At 40.8% G+C, this 15,781-nt stretch overlaps 1 protein-coding gene across 3 annotated transcripts; it reads left to right on the forward strand.

Annotated features, from left to right (window-relative positions):
- Window positions 1–347: 347 nt before the first annotated feature.
- Window positions 348–14,496, forward strand: FKTN (fukutin). Of its 3 annotated transcripts, XR_013777310.1 has the most exons (10): window positions 348–543; window positions 1,769–1,828; window positions 3,693–3,896; window positions 5,320–5,597; window positions 6,325–6,457; window positions 8,058–8,187; window positions 9,292–9,425; window positions 9,652–9,779; window positions 12,805–13,154; window positions 13,668–14,496. XR_013777310.1 is itself a non-coding variant. In XM_079331692.1 (9 exons), the coding sequence occupies exons 1-9, from the start codon at window positions 439–441 to the stop codon at window positions 13,016–13,018; spliced, it is 1,386 nt and encodes a 461-aa protein (XP_079187818.1). In that variant the 5' UTR covers window positions 348–438; the 3' UTR covers window positions 13,019–14,496. The 3 variants fall into 3 exon arrangements, 2 of the variants coding, with proteins under 2 accessions (XP_079187818.1, XP_079187819.1); XM_079331692.1 differs by having other exon boundaries at window positions 12,805–14,496; XM_079331693.1 differs by lacking the exon at window positions 1,769–1,828 and having other exon boundaries at window positions 12,805–14,496.
- Window positions 14,497–15,781: the final 1,285 nt, after the last annotated feature.

Here is a 15,781-nt window from a genome sequence, read left to right on the forward strand (position 1 = left end):
TGTTGCTGTCGTGCCCCAGCGTCGCTGTTTCTCCGTGTCCTGTGCAGCCCCAGCCCGGCCTGGGCTCTTGGGAGCGGATCCCGGTAGTCCCGATCGTCCCTGGGCCGCACCGCGGGCTCCCGCCCGGAGCCCCCAGCACGGCGGCCATGGGTGGCGGGGGGAGGGGGTGCCGTCTGCGTGTGACGCGATGTTTTGTACTAATACAGAAATCTGCAACGCTGTGTACCTCTCGCTGTGTCATTTTACCGCCGCCGCGGTTTGGGGGATTGGGGGAGATCTGGACTGTTGGGGTGGGTGAGATGTCCGTGAGGGAGGTTCAGGGCGGGCGGGGAGCGCGCTTTGCGACGGCGGGCGGCGCTTGGCGGCGGCGCTTTGCGGCCTGAAGCCGCATCGCGGTGAGGGCGGCCGGGCAGCGGCTCCCGGAGCGCCTCGGGGCTGATGCAGAAAATCAACAGGAACGTGGTCCTGGCGCTCCTTTCGATGACCAGCCTGGTTTTCCTGCTCTTCCAGCTGTGCTATTACAAGTTCTACCTGTCGCAGAAGGTGAGAGCCAGCGCGTCCCCGGGGCTGCTCGAGGCCGGCAGGGTGGGCGTGGGGCGGGCGAGGCGCCCGGGCCCGTGTCCGGTGTCCGGCTACGGTTGGGTTTGAATTCCCGGCGCGGCATCCAAGTCACTGTGTCAGCCAGGGCCATCCGATTTCTCCTGGAGGGAATGGTGCCCCCGCCAGCAGCCACGACTCTAAACCCTCGCCTCTCATTGCTCGGTGACTTTTTATGGACACCGAAGTCGCCAGCGAGCGCTGTCTGAGGGTTCTGCTGAAGGGATGCAGTATCTGATGGGTGCAGGGTTTCCAACACCGGTGTGGCGGAGAGAAATCCCAACTTTTTCTGCAGTCGTCTTGCTGCTTTGTGACTCAGTGCTCTTGAAGTGCAGGATATCACAGTTTAATTCCTGCTCTTATACCGGGAATGTCCAGGCGGGTGATTTTCTGCAACGCCAAAAGAAGGGAATGCTACTGTAAATTAAATCCTCTGGTGGCTTCATAGTTTACTGTTGCAATTCCGATTCAACAAAGGAACTCCCTTTGTTTTTACAGAAGAACCGTGTATGTTTCGAAGTGCCCTGACTTGTTTTTTGGCTTTTCTTTCCTTGTTAATTGGGGGTATTGTCAGTGGCAGGTGGTGCTGCAACATTCAACTCTCATTGTTTCTGATTTTTAAACAATGACTGAGAAATTATTTGTGCTTTTGAAAGGCCAAAAGCTGAGCCACGAGCTGACTTGACTCTCTCACGTGAATATGCTGTCTTTAAAATGGTCTAGGATTTCTCCTGGAAAGACTGAGGGGTAGTCCTGCTGTCTTTGCCCCTGTGGTATTTGCCTGACACGGTTTGTCATCCTCCTGTTTTACATTTGCTGGCATTTGTTGGCTTGGAAACCTGAGGCCTCACCACTCAATCCTTTCATGTCTGGAGGTCTTGAGGCTTGGGTTGTCCTTCTAAATATACTTAAGCCACAGCAGTTGTTTGGGATTTCACGATCAATGCTGTACCTGAGTGACCAGAGGCATAACTCCAGCCATAACCATAAAGTGGATAAATGCCCCTGAATGTCAGGTTAAGAAGACAAGGATTCAACTAAAACTTTGTAGTTTTTTCTCTTGTTTCTCCCTCCCCTTCCAATTTTTTTTATTTTGGTTTTTTTTTTGGCTTTTTGTTTGTTTGTTTGTTGTTGTTGTTGTTATTGTTGTTTTGGTTTGGTTTTTTGACAGAATGGAGCAGCTTTTTCCAAAGTCAGAGGAAGCCAGTCAGGCCAAGACAGCACTAGATGGGTATGTACAATGTCACTGGTTCATACAGCTCATCCACAAGTCTCAGAACTCACTTTGAACTGCAAATTCAGGGTCCAGTTCTTGTCATCTTTTCTGGGCGGTTTCTGCTTTGAAGGATGAAGAGATGCACTTTGTAACTTTGCTCAGTAAAAAGAGTATCAAAACATGGTGTGAAGTAAAATTGAGAAACAGTTACAGCTTCACAGCCCTTGCCAATGCAGTGCTTAGATGAGTTATTAATGTTTCAGGAAGCAACACTTGTTCTTTCTGAGAAGGAAGTGTTGATCCAGGATTTTGTGTCCTTTCGGGCTGGATGTTGAACAGATTGGCTGTTTGCCATGCAACTTCTGTGTTGGTCTGAGAAGGTCCTGGGTCAGGCAATACTCCTTTGCCCACTCCAGGTGTTCAACCTGCAGGTCACTGTTCTGTTTTCTGCTTGTGCTGGGTTGTAAACCTCTTCCCAAGTAGGAAAATGCCATATTTCATCATTCACCAGCTGCAGCTTTCCAACCATCATGACCAGGGCTGGGAGGGCTGTTAGGTGCTTGAAATGAGATATTTGTTGTGTCTTGCTTCAGACTTGCAAGATTGAATGCTACCAAAACACCCACCCTTTGGAATCATAAGGTCCCCTATCATATTTGTAGTTAGGATTATTTGGAAACAGTTTTACAAAAGACTTTTTGTTAACTGATCTCCCAGTGGAAAAACAGCACAGATGGTTAAGGAGAAGGATGTGCTGGGGGCTGGCTGCCTTTTGGTTTGTATGCAACATGATAATGTTGCTAATTAGCAGAATGGCCATTTAAAGGCCTGATTTCTGCTGAGCAAGAGGGAAGGTGCTGTGGCTAAGAGCTGTCCCTGGAAAAAATCCAAACCAACTGCTCTGTGGACTGCTTGCTTGTGCCAGGAATGTTTTGCTATTCTTGGAGGTGACACCCCTTGGAGCTGCCTACCAGATGTGAGGTGTCATGATCACAGGGGGCTTCTAGTGTGTGGGCAGAGCTCTCCTGAAGGTTCAACTTGCTCTTCTGAGATCTTTAGTGATAAAGGATGCTGCATGACCCTGACAGGGACCTACTGCTCTCCAAGCTTTCCTCAAAGTCTTTGCAGTGGTGTGTTCAAAATACTAAATTTGAACATGTTTCTTGATGATGTAGCATCAAGGCAATGTCTTTCTACCCTTATTTATGTTTTTTTAAGCTTATTTAAGTTTCATCTGAAAGCATCTGTTTTCCTGGAGTCATGATGGTTGAGAAGGTGGATACTTTTGCACAGATCTTTTTCCTGTTCATCATTCTGGTGTGCCAGTTTTAATCACAGAAATAATATGAGCACATCACTTGCAGCTCCATGTGTGAGGGTGGCCTTGCTTCTGCCTGCCAAATTTGCCATGCTGCTGCCCAAACTCTTGTTGACCCACATCCCATCCTCATGTTTTCACATCTTTCTGAAGCCAGAGCTCAAAAATCATTAAATGAAAATGCTACAGTTGAATACATTTAAGTAGCAGGATAGTTGTGGCTGCTGGGAATGTTTTCTCTGTGCCATGGATGTTAAAATGTGCTTGATTAATGTGCTCCACTGAATCAGGTTCATAACCCCTAACATCAGGCACAGAACCTTCTTGCTGCAGCTTTTAACTCCATGTTCAGTGTTGAGTGCCTTAGGTAGAGCAGAATCCAAATTCTGCAAGTGTGGCACTTGCATCCTGCCTTGCCACTCAGTTTCACAACTGTTTGTAGAAGTGAAGTGTAACTCAGAGGATGTATTGGGAGGTAATTTCCTTCTTTCAGCAGGCTGGGGTTTCTTTCTGTCAAAGAATTTTAATGCTAAAATGGTGTTTCTGTCCACTGTCAAACAGCACGTGGTTAGGAAGTTCCTAGGATTAATATCCAGTCACAATATTCCAGTGTATTTGATTGATCCTTTGATTCTGGGACTGGTTGATAAAGACATTGAACAGATCAGAAGCTCTCCTGATGGCCCCAGCCCAGAATGCAAATACTTCTGTGCTCCAAGAGACTTCACTACCTTTGCATTACTGGACAAAACATGGAAACATGAAGTAAGTGCATGTTTTCAGTTCACATTTCTATATTTTAATGCATTCAGTTATTTTTTGATATTGTCACAATGTTTTCATGTTTGTGTCTGAATTCACATAGTGGTAATATTGTAGGCAGAGGAAATTTCACTTTAAAGTAAAACATTTGCCCATTTACTAGCCTGGATACATTAGGAGTAACTTATAGCTAAAACTTTTTAGAAGCTGTCTGCAATATTAGCAAAAAAAACTAAACGAAGCACAGGTAGTCAGAGTCTGTGCTAAAAGGAAAGAAAGAAAAAGAAGGTCTGTTAGAAAGGAAGGAGGAAAACCTTAATGCCTGTAATGCAGATGCAGCTGTTATGAATCTGGAGTGAACTGGTTTACATCTCTTTTAGCACATCTTTGTACTTACCAACACATTAAATAAAATGTATTATCTGTTTCTCTGTGGTGTTGGGACATTGTTTAATGGCTGTGTTAAAAATAGAGGTGTAGCATGTGATGAAGGACAAAATTAAATCCAAGATTATTTCATAAATTAAGTGTAATCTGGAAATATTTATTAGATTAATTTCTACAGACTACAGATAACAGTGGAAAACATATTTTTCCTTTTTTTTCCATTTTATTTTAATTAGAAAAAGCAGGAGACACTGAAATGGTCAGTGACTATTTCAGTAAAGGACTTGAGTGAAGATGGGAGTCACTCTGAGCCTGATCGGGCAGTTGTTTTACCCATGGGTGTGAAGGAATTCAAGAAACTAAGAGTAAAGTTGTGGCAGCACAGTGAGAAATCCATTTCCCCATTGCTTTGGGTCTCAGTGAAAATTTCGGTGTCATTCAGAGGAGAAGTTGATATGCTTATACAAAACATTTCAAGGGGGGAAATGGAAAGGCTCTTCAGATGCTGAATGGTTTGGGGTTTTGTTTGTTTTTGTTTTTTTAATCAGACAGAATTTAATTTCCTTTATTTGTGGAAATATGAAGGCCTGTTAACCTGAATGCACTGCTCAGTGTCTGGTGAGATTTTTATTTGCCCCACAAAAGAAGGTTTTGGACTCATCATTTTTGTGTTAGTGATGTTGTTATTCAAGTACATAGGAACACCAAATTTGGCAGAGGAACTGTTTTAGGGACTAGATTGAGTGTGTAGGGTGGGGTGCTATGGCAAGGAACAAACCTGGTCCAAGTATGGCTTGCAACATTTATTTGTTGTTTTATTTTGTAGTTTGAAAGACAAAATTTAAGACAAGGAAAGAAGGTGGTTGGAATTGCTTGTGGCTGCTGGTCTTCAAGCTCAGAGATTTTTGATCCATTTGTGCTTAAGCCTGATTAAAAAATGAAAATGGGGAATAGTGTGAGTTAATAATAAGCATTTAGCTTTCAGTTTTGTTTTCTCTAATCTTTAGCCTGCTCTGCCCTCCATCTTCTTCGTTTTCAGGTGGGTCTGTTTAGAACTGCTGAGAAGATGGGGTTCCAGTGGCTAAAGATTATAAACAAGGACCCCCGCTTGGATGGGATGGATGACCTGTCTGGAATGGAAATTCCCTTGCACTACATATTCAAACTGGCATCCCATGCCATTCACCTGGTGGTCTTCTATGAGAGGAGTGGCAATTTCCTCTGGCATGGACCCCTGAGGCTCAAGCAACATATAGACAGAAAGTTTGTGCCTTTTCGGAAGCTCCACTTTGGTCGCTACCCTGGGGCGTATGAAAAGTGAGTTCACAACAGGGGAAGGAGAAAGCCATCATGGCACTCCCCAGATTACTTCCTCTGTGTATTAAACTACTCTCTTTCCTGTAGCCAGGTTCTAAAATTCAGCTGAGGTATGATTCATACTCCAAAGTGTGGGGTTTGAGAACATAGTTTCTGAGAAAATGAGGAAAATATTCAGACATTTCGCATGTTTAAATCTTTAACTTCTTCCTTTTATTTGATCCCATTCTTTTGTCCTTTTACAACATGGAATCTGGGTGAGTTATGTGCCTAAATGTTTGATGTAAACTGTGTAAGATGTTAAATAACCCCACTTCAATCATTGTGAAGGAGGAATAGTTTTTGATTTTTAAAAGCAAATAGCCTCAAAGTATAGAGTAAACTTTGATTCTTGCATGCATCCCATACTTAAACAACCAAACAGCCTGAATTTTAAAATGCATTTAACAACATCTCTTAAAAATTCAAGTCGTAAATCAGTAAAGGAATCAGTGATCTGACAAACTAACTTGGGGTTTGGAGGTGGAGGAATTTTTTTTAAACAAAGTTTTGAAATGTATGGGAAATTTGGTGAAGCTGTTGTTGCTTTTTTCATTTGTAATTTGTTTTGGCAGTAGTTGGACAGAGGGATAAGTAGTGTGCATTAAGACCTGAGTTAAAGGAAAAAATGCCATGTGGTTTGTGAAGGAATCAAATAGGGTAATATATTATCTTTCTTTCTATGCAGGCCAGAACTTCTGCTTGTTTCCATTGATGACTTAAAAGTTCAAATTCCTAAAAATCCATCCAGTTTTCTAGAGGAGGTGTCCCACTCTAGATTTCTTGAATGTAGGTACAGAGAAGCTCGGGCTTTCTTTCAGGTTAGTGGTAACCAGGTAGTGTCTCTGAGATGAAATGTGTGTTTTCACTGGTTGATCCAAACCTAAGAACATTCCACTGTTTGGGGTTTTTTTTTTTGGTCTAAATGGGACAGTTCACATGCTGCACAAAGCTAAATATAATTGATTCTCATTCCACAGAGCTTACTAAGTGGTAATAAAATCAAAACTTTACCTGAGGATCAGGGCCTTTCTGTTTCTTTACTCATGAGCACATTTTTTCCCAAGAGGGAACCAACATATCCATAATTCTTACACACCCTTACTGTTATATGGATTTAATAAAAATAAATAAAACTAAGATCTTAGGTATCTTCATGGCTGAACAGTGTCCTTATGGCAGTCTTCAGAGTTTTGAGAAATGCTTAATTTTACAGTTTTTGAACAGTGTCCTGCAGTTCCTTGTTACTCATTTGGCTTTTTTGAAATGGTCACATTCCAAAGTGATTGATTGAATTGCTTTTCTGACGTGTAATATAATGTTTTTACCTCTATTCAGAGCATTATTTTTAGGATTTTGCTACTTGATTAGCAGATAGGACAAAATGCCCCCCACACTGCAGCAAGGACTTTTCTAACTTGGGAAGGACATGAGTTATAAAGTGATGTAGAGTTCACAGTTAAGACTGTAGAGTCAGAGTCAGATCACAGAAGCTGAGCCATCTCTGAGCTCATGGAAGGAGGAAAAAGGGCATTGGAGGCCAGTCTGCACTCATTCAGGTGCTGGAGAAAGGGAGGACTACTCCTGTTCACTCTTGCAGACTGTAGATCCTTATTTGGGTAGCAGGAGAGTCACAGGGACATCCATGAGTGTCCCTTCACATATGGTAGACAGAAAAATATAGTCCACTTCAGCCTCCAGGCAGAAATCACCACAGGCAAAGAAAATGTGCCCCTAAATGCTTATTGAACTTTGCTGGAGCTTTGATACTGAGATAAGCAGCTGGTTTTTAAAAAGTTTATTTTGGCTGCTTGTTGCTCAAGACCTTTTATAGAAATCCATTACAAAGCCAAATGTTTGTTGGTTTGTTAGATTTGGTAATGTTTGCCCAGCCTCCTGTATTGGTTTTGGCTTCGCATGGGCAGCAGACCTTGCCACAGCTATGCCTGGAAGATTTTCATGTCCACGCTGTTTCTCCTTGGCAGTTCTCAAAATTCAACACCCAATTCTGACACTTGGTGGCGCCAAATAAATTAATCATGGAGTTCTAGAGGTTGGAAAAGCCTTGGTGTGCTGGCAGGGACTGATCCTGTCCCTGTGTTCCCTTTGGATTCTGGGAATGGACTTCAGCATGTGCAGAACAAGGGCTTGCCCGTATTGCTGCCAAGTGTTGAGAGTCAGTGCCCAATATGTATTTTCTTATTCTAGTCTACTGTGAAGATTGATGACTTTAATCAAAAAAGTTTTAATTTCAACTTGTCATTCCAGTGCATGTTCTGAAAATGGACTGTGTATGTAAAAACAGATATTAGCCCAAGTATTAGTTAAATAAACTTTTTAAGGTCATTTTTCCCTAGAACACTGAAAAATGAAGGGACAAATTTACTTTCTGACGGTAACTTGCTCACTCTTGCCTTCAAGCTGTATTCTGATGATGCCTCCCTTGATGCAGTGGAATTCAGAAAAAAGGCAAAATCCTTGCTTCATCTGGCTGCTCTGACACTGAATAACTTGGGAGTGAAGTTCTGGCTGAGCAGTGGAACGTGTCTCGGTAAAAATTTGTGTTGTGTTGCATTTTTAAACTCATCTGAAATTTTGAGCACTTCATCCTCCATTGCTTGTGATGTCACAGAGGCAAACACACTGGGTTGGAAGGTAATAACTGTATTGCAATAGGCCTTTTTGCTCCTGAAAAAAAAGCTTTTTCTTCAGAAACATGAGTTGCAGAGATGCTGGGCAAATTTCCAGTGAAGCATTTAGTGTTGTTAGCAATCATCTGTGTTGTGTTCATCCCTGCTAGGAAGTAATCAACAGTTCCCTAATTTGTGTCGCTTGGAATTCACTGAAATGCCAGTTGGAAAATGCAGTGATGAGTGCATATTTCTGCTGTCCAAGTACACTCTAACCCTGTTTTTCTTCACATACAATTAGATGCCTCTCACTCACTTCTAAGTTGCAGTTTGCATTAATTTATTTTCTTTCAAAACAAACTTTTAATAAAATGACAGTCCATTACAGTAGATAATGCAAGTTTTCAGTTCTACTGAAGGGACAAGTCTTGTCACTGGTGAAGGTTCCTTTGTTACTGAAGCACTTAGTGAAAACTTGTGTGCGCACATTTGCCTTGTATTTATTTAATCTTAGGGAATATAATTTTCTGAATGAACAGTTACTTAAAGTGGCCTTAATGAAACAGACAAAAGGATGTCTCACTTTGTATCTTTCTGTTTTGTAGTGGTGATTGAAAGACGATTAACATCTTGGATGCAGTATAGAACAATAGTTGAAAATCAGAAGCACAGCTGTGGCCCTGTAGCTGTTAACTGCTGATTAGATTTGGGCCCACATAAAGAATTTTATTTTTTTTTTAATATAAATGCGTTTAAGTTAGGAAACTGAAGATATTTTATCTTTGCTATCTCTCGCATTCTTGGCTTTCTGAAGAGAGAGAGATGACTATAAGTGCAGTAACACTTACTCCTTTGATGTGGTTCATCCCATGCTAAAAAAAGGCACGAGTCTTGCTTATAGCCTCAGTCAAAGACTTCTACCTGGTGATCTTAGGGCAGTTCATTTTTGTGTTGCTTTAGTTCTGTTGAATTCACGTTCTTGAATTAACTAGTTTGGAATTTTTCTGTTTTATTTTTCCCCCCAGGTTGGTATAGGCAGTGCAATATCATTCCTCACAGCAAAGATGTGGATTTGGGAATCTTTATAAGGGACTACAAAGCAGATATCATTCCAGCCTTTCAGAAAGCAGGGTTGCCACTGAAGCACAAATTTGGCAAGGTACATAGAAAATGAACATTTTACTTCATGTATATGTTTCTGTAGATTTGTAACTATGACTTCAGTTGCAGAAGTGTTTAATAAAGTTTAAAAATAATGCAGAGCTACTGTGTTTTCTTCAGTTAGAAGTTACTCTGTATATCTGGTGAAAATTAATTTGTTTTCTGCTGACATAAGTTGCTTTGTATTTTTATGTGTATATACAGTGCATATTTTTGTTTTCCAGGTAGAAGACAGCTTGGAACTCTCTTTCCAGGGAGAAGATGATGTGAAACTTGATATTTTTTTCTTCTATGAAGAGGATGACCACATATGGAATGGAGGAACTCAGGCCAAATCGGGCAAGAAATTTAAGTAAGAACTGGATTTGTAACCCTAGTAGGAAAGAAATTGAACAAACTAGTGTTTACTGATGACATTTTGTGTGCTGTTGCCTGGCAAAGTCTGTGCTCTTTGTGGAAATGTGGATGTTAGAGGAGAATTAGTGGAGAGTCTGCAGTGAGACCAGTGAAGCAGAGATTGAACTGTGCCTTACTAGAGAGTAAATGTCAGATCTCTTGTGAAATCAAAAGCAGGCCTGGCATATTGTATATCAAGCAGATCTTATCTGACTGTGACAAGCTCTCAGTTACATGAACATCCAAGATGAGAAAAAGTCTCTAAAACAGTTTTTTATTTATTTATTTTTATTTACTGCACAATCAAATTTTGTAGTAGAAAATTAATCCTTAGGCATCTGTCTTGATGAGGAAACAGGGCAGAAAAGCCTTAACTCCCCTTGCACAGACAAGCTCACAATTTGGGATTTGGAGGTAGCAATTTGGAATACTGGGTTGACTGTAGTGTTGTGACAGCAGCACACATAATTCCTGCAGGCCTTACTGTTCTGAAAATGGATTTTTGAATTCTTTCACACCTTTCAGTATTAAATCAGCAAACAAGCTTCCCAATCAACTCAGCAAACTGAATATAGGTTTTGATAATTAGATTTATTTCTTTCAATCACATACCTTCACTCAGAAGGAGATAGCTGCAGACTATTTGAAAACCTTGTAGACTTCTATAGGATTTAGTTATCTTTCATATTTTGCCTGAAATGTATTTGTTTGTATTTAGCTAATGGAAATTTAGTGAACACTGTCATTCTGTTGGAGATAATGTCCAAAGCCTTTCTTAATTATCTTTGTTCTGAAGTGATAAACAAAGACTGGCAAAGATATTTTGATAACCAGCTTCAAAAGGCACATTTAGAGATAGACAGACTAAAGAAAGAACTCTTGGAATATCCCCACAGAAAATGTGCTGTGTAGCAAAGTTGTTTTTTTTATTATTTTTTTTCTTAAGAATACAGCAGCAGTTCCAATTTTCATGTGTGGTGCATTCTGAAATACAGGCTGGCTAATAAATTCCTTTCTTTCTCTTTGTGCTCCTTTTGCATCTAAATTGCAGTAGCTATTTCCATGCCAGTGAAGCTGACACTGCTCCTTCAAAATTCCATCAAACCTTGGATATTTGAGAGGTGTTTCCCTGTTTTTTTGATAATAACTAGTTCAAGGCATGAGAATAGGGGGTAAATGTGACCCTGTCCTGCACTCTAGCTTCTTTGGATGTCTTTGGATATTACTGCTCTTTTGGAACTCCATCTTCTGAAATGATGGAAAGGAAAACCCTTTCCTTTTTCTGTAGCCTGTACTTATTTTTGGTGGTAGCTTATTGAAACATGGCTTTCTAGTTCAGTGATAGCTTTGTTTAGGCATAGCATCTTAAGGAAGCAAAGCCTCTAATTCTGAGCTGGTATTTCTTAGTTTAATACACACAGAAAAGGAGCAGGAAAACTGAATGTTTACCACATAAAGTCCCTGAGCCATATCACAGCTGTAGCTGTTCAGAATCCTTAGCCAAGTAATTCCAGACATGTGTTATTCCAAATACATCCCTCAAAAGAGAAGAGAGATCCAACTTTTGCTATTGTGAGGTGTGAGAGCACTTGGCATGCTTAATCGGAATATGTGCAACACCAGAATGACCCTTAATTTTGCTTAGTCTCCAGCCCTGTCAGAATTTTAGAGGAAGGCAAAGATGAGGAGTTCAGCTAGAGAAGTTATTGTTTGCTCTTGCTGAATCCTAAATCCACTCTAACAATTTTAAAGGAATTGAAGTGTTAGAGGAGATGTTGATTGCTACTAGATCATCACAGAGAAGAATAGAAGCTCTCTTCTAAGATTAAAACAGAAAGGTAGGTGTTTTCTTCATGAAGCTTAATACATGCATAGGCATACTTTCTATAAATCTAAATTAGAGGGTGGAGAGCTAAATAATTTCTTATTGAGTCCCTAAACTATTTCTCATAGTAATTTTTAGTCTCTGTTTCCTTGGAGAGCTGGTTTCAAACCCTGACAGTCAGCTATGCCGTTTGCATTTCCATGTGCTCAAACGCTTCCTTAGCATTCCTGATACAAACATGCATCCTTCTGATATTGTCTTGGAGTTGCAGCAATTGAGGCTTCTTGTTTGTTTGCAGATTTAATACTGGACAGTTGCATTCTCCTTCAGAGAATTAGTATCTACAAAAACAGTCTGGGAATCAAATCCACACAGTTTGCTTTAATCGTTAAAGTGAGTCAATTCTGTAGGTTTTTAAGAGAAAGGACTCTGTGTAAGAGTTTATTTTAATCAACAGTCTGGATATATTTCCAAAAAATGCTTGATCACCTTTTTCCTTTCCTCCACTTAATGCAGGAAGCAAAATTGTATTCTCATAATGTTTGCTGAGAGCTTAGAAATAAAATTAACTCAAGCTTGCAAGAAGATGGAGGGGGAAGTGCTAGTTCATCATACAAATGTACAAACCTTTTTTGAAGTGATGAAGTGCTTATGGTTTCTTTTTAACCCTTGAAAAGGAATTTTAGAATAATTTGTGTGTAAGTCTTCTGAACTTTGCAAGTGGAAGTGATCCTCTGCAGGAATAGCGGGTAGACTTTGGTATTGTTCAACACCTCGACTCTGACACTTCTGTAGAATGTAGTTCTGGTTAAGTTGTGAAATTTACCTCTGAGCTGCTAGTGCTGTAAGTATGTATCACCCTCACTTTCTGGAAGAGGTAACTGTTAATCCCATTTGTAACAGGCAAAGCAGAGACAGAGACTCACCTATAGGTGGCAGAATGATGTGAGTATAAGCAACAGAAGAATTAGGAATGCTCCTTCCTAAGCACATGAAGAATGTGTTCAGCAGTTACTGTTGATAACACCATTGTAAGAGAAAAAACAGTATAAATGTAATATGGACACTTCCTGCAGTTGCTTGCTTTCTCCTTGAACTTACTTAGAGGTACATTCTAGCCTTTTACCAGTGACCATATCCTTTTGTTCTGGCACAGGTATCTCTTTCCCAAGTTTACTCTGTGCTGGACTGAGTTTGTGGAACTCAAAGTCCACGTGCCCTGCGAAACCCTGCAGTACGTGGAGGCCAACTATGGCCCGGAGTGGAAGGTGCCTATGAAAACATGGGACTGGAAGAGCTCACCTTTCAACGTGCAGGACAATGGAGTCTGGCCTATTGATGAGTGGGACAATGTTATCCAAATCTACTGAGCCCTGGCTGCTGGCAGAGCCAATCCCCAGAACTGTCAATTTGTGATCTCCCAGTGCCCAAAGGCATCAAGATCCATTCCCTTTGTAATGCCCTCTGTGTTTCCTAAGGAGACATTTACCTCACTTTACTTAACAGGTATTTTCTTCACCTTCATTGTGCTTTTTTGAGTGGTTAAAGGAGAAGATGAAAAGCAACTGGAGGGAAGGGAAGCTGAAAGAAAAACTGCATAAAGGGAGTAGAGAGGACTGCAGTGGACTTATGGTCAGTTGACTGTTTAAATGTAAACAGTGGCCAGGTGGCTTTAGCATTCCTGGGATCATCAGAACTTTCAGACTGTTCAGTTCTCAAGCTTGAGAGAAGGTTAGGATAGGAAAATCTCAGAGAAGTTCCTCTTTTTGCAAAGGAGATTGTGTCACTGTTTAATTTCAAAACCCGAGGTGTACTCATACCTCAAATATGCTTGAATTGAGGCTGGTGTATCCCTACCATGAGCACTGGGCCACTCTTGGGAGTGGAATGTTTCTGTGGCACAGAACCTGTGTGATCTGTATATCCAGGATGTATCTGGTAATGGTTCGGTGAAACTAGGTGAATGGAAGAGAAGCTATTCACATAGGACATTTTTCAATTTGTCTTTTCTTCTTTAAGATTGTGAAGGTGCATGCTGCTGGGATGGCTTCTCCATGAAAAGAAAGAAAATTCTGGTTTTAGTGTCCCACTCTTTGTGTTCTCCCTGTAAAAGGTTTGACCAGTTTTTAGGAGATTATGGCTATCCCTGCATTCCTGCAAGTAGATAGAAATGGGGGTTATTCACAGTTTTCTGTTTCACAGAACAGAGGCTTCTTTCTAAAGGAAAGGAAAAATGTGTACAAATACCAACTGTTCATCAAATTTGCAGCAGCAATCCTGCCAGTCCTCTCAGTTTCAGTTTCTCCTGCCACTGAAACACTGGAATATATTGTTCAGCTTCTGGCAACAACTTGTCAGGTTGGGTCTTCAATAGGATATTAACTTTGTTTGCTCTGCCTGGTGAAGAAGAGAGAGATGTAAAACCCTGCTAACACCATTCACTTGCTAAAATAACCGTGACAGCGTAAGGGATAATTTCTCAGGTAGATTTTTTTGTACTTTTTCCTTTAAATGGGGAAAAAAGGGGATGTCCTTGTGGTTTTCATGTTCATAACTCTGTTGTCCTGAACTTCTTGGTGTAATAACATGCAGTAAGCTTGTGAGTTTCTCAGATGTGATAAATCTGTAAGAGTGAAAGAAAATATGCTCTCAGAAAATTATAATCTGTCAAATTTTTGACTTTGTAGATGAAAAGACTAATGAAAAAAAATGCATGTCCCTGAAAGGGAGGATATCTGGAATAGCTGATTATACCTGTAAGGTGTTCTTAAAGTTAAAATATTTTCTCTTCAGAAGATAAAGTGTGTATTTAACATTGATTAAAAGGAGGGTCTAGTTTGCAACTTGAGATGCTGTTTCATCCTTTGTTTTGTCATCTTGGGCAGCATCTAACACACTTCATTGCAGTTACAATGACATAATGCATAGAGGAAAATCCTGAAATATTTCTTACACTGCTTATTCACCGCCTATCTTTGAGCATTTCTTTTTTAATAAAAAACACTTAGATACAATAATGATACTCAGAATAAAGCGGATGCCCACACATAGAAGAAAAGATCCTTCAGTTGCACAGAGAGATTGCACACTGCACATCTGCTGTCACTCTGTGCAGTGCTCTGGCCATGGATTTTGTGCTTGGATGCAGATTGGGTGCCCAGGAGTGGTGTGAACATCATGGAACTGCTGCACAAGGCTGAAGCCTTGGCGTTCCCACAGAAGCAGCCAGATTTAGGTATGCCTCCTCTTAGATTCTCCTGAATTGCCTCATCTGAAATGGATTCTTAATTCTGTACTACCTTCTTAACTTACTAACTGCATTCACTTTGCAAGTGTTCTGGAAGGAGGGTAATTCCTAAATTCTCCTAATGGTCTTAAGCAACCATATGTGAAGTCCCTTGGCTTCCCTGTAACAAGCAAGGTTTTTAATGTTATTTATATGCAGCTGTTAAAGACAGAAAAGCGTTCAAAGCTCCTCAATAACAGCAGGGCAAGACTGAGAAATAGCATTGCCTGAAGAGAAGGGACCATAAAAGGCCATTTTCAAAAGCCATAACTGATGGTTAAAAGAAAAGAAAGGGATATGTGTGCTGTGCTCCCTTTCTGTGGGTGGTAGGATATAGAAGTAAGGAGGAAGAATGCAAATTGATCCACCTTCATAGAAACTGGAGTATTTGACATGTGGAGATAGATATCTAAAATCTGGGACTTTGGGGGTCTCTGAGAACACATCAGGCAAATGCCAGCCAAGGCTGACTATAGCAAAGGACTGGCTGTAGTTAATCCCACTGGAGGGAGTTCTTATTTCCCATGATTCTGCAGTATTCCACAACTTTCTGCTTCACAAAGTGGAAATTGGAATCATCATTTGTATATGAAGGATCCTTAAGAAAGGATCTCTTTCTGGAATCAGACACTGGAGCTCACACTAGGAGTGATGGTGAATTGCCATGGGAAATGAGAGAAAACTGTGGTGTCTTGAACACTTGAAAAAAATGTGATTATTTGCAAAAAAAGGGTAAAAGCTCTTCCAAAAAAGGGTATGTAGAAGCCAAACTGAGGCTGCAGAACAATCGTGGGATGGACAATGCTTGGCTGCACAGGGCAGAGAGGGTCTGAGGGAGATGCTGATG

The sequence above is a fragment of the Erithacus rubecula genome, assembly GCF_903797595.1.
Source record: "Erithacus rubecula genome assembly, contig: SUPER_Z_unloc_7, whole genome shotgun sequence".
Lineage (NCBI taxonomy): Eukaryota > Metazoa > Chordata > Aves > Passeriformes > Muscicapidae > Erithacus > Erithacus rubecula.

What these genes read in the sequence shown, in the direction of transcription:
- FKTN (XM_079331692.1), top strand. Translation starts at nt 439, where the DNA reads ATGCAGAAAATCAACAGGAACGTGGTCCTGGCGCTCCTTTCGATGACC. An exon ending in ACAAAACATGGAAACATGAA is followed by an intron (nt 3,897 to 5,319) that starts GTAAGTGCATGT and finishes CTTCGTTTTCAG; the next exon opens with GTGGGTCTGTTTAGAACTGC. An exon ending in AAGCTCGGGCTTTCTTTCAG is followed by an intron (nt 6,458 to 8,057) that starts GTTAGTGGTAAC and finishes CTTGCCTTCAAG; the next exon opens with CTGTATTCTGATGATGCCTC.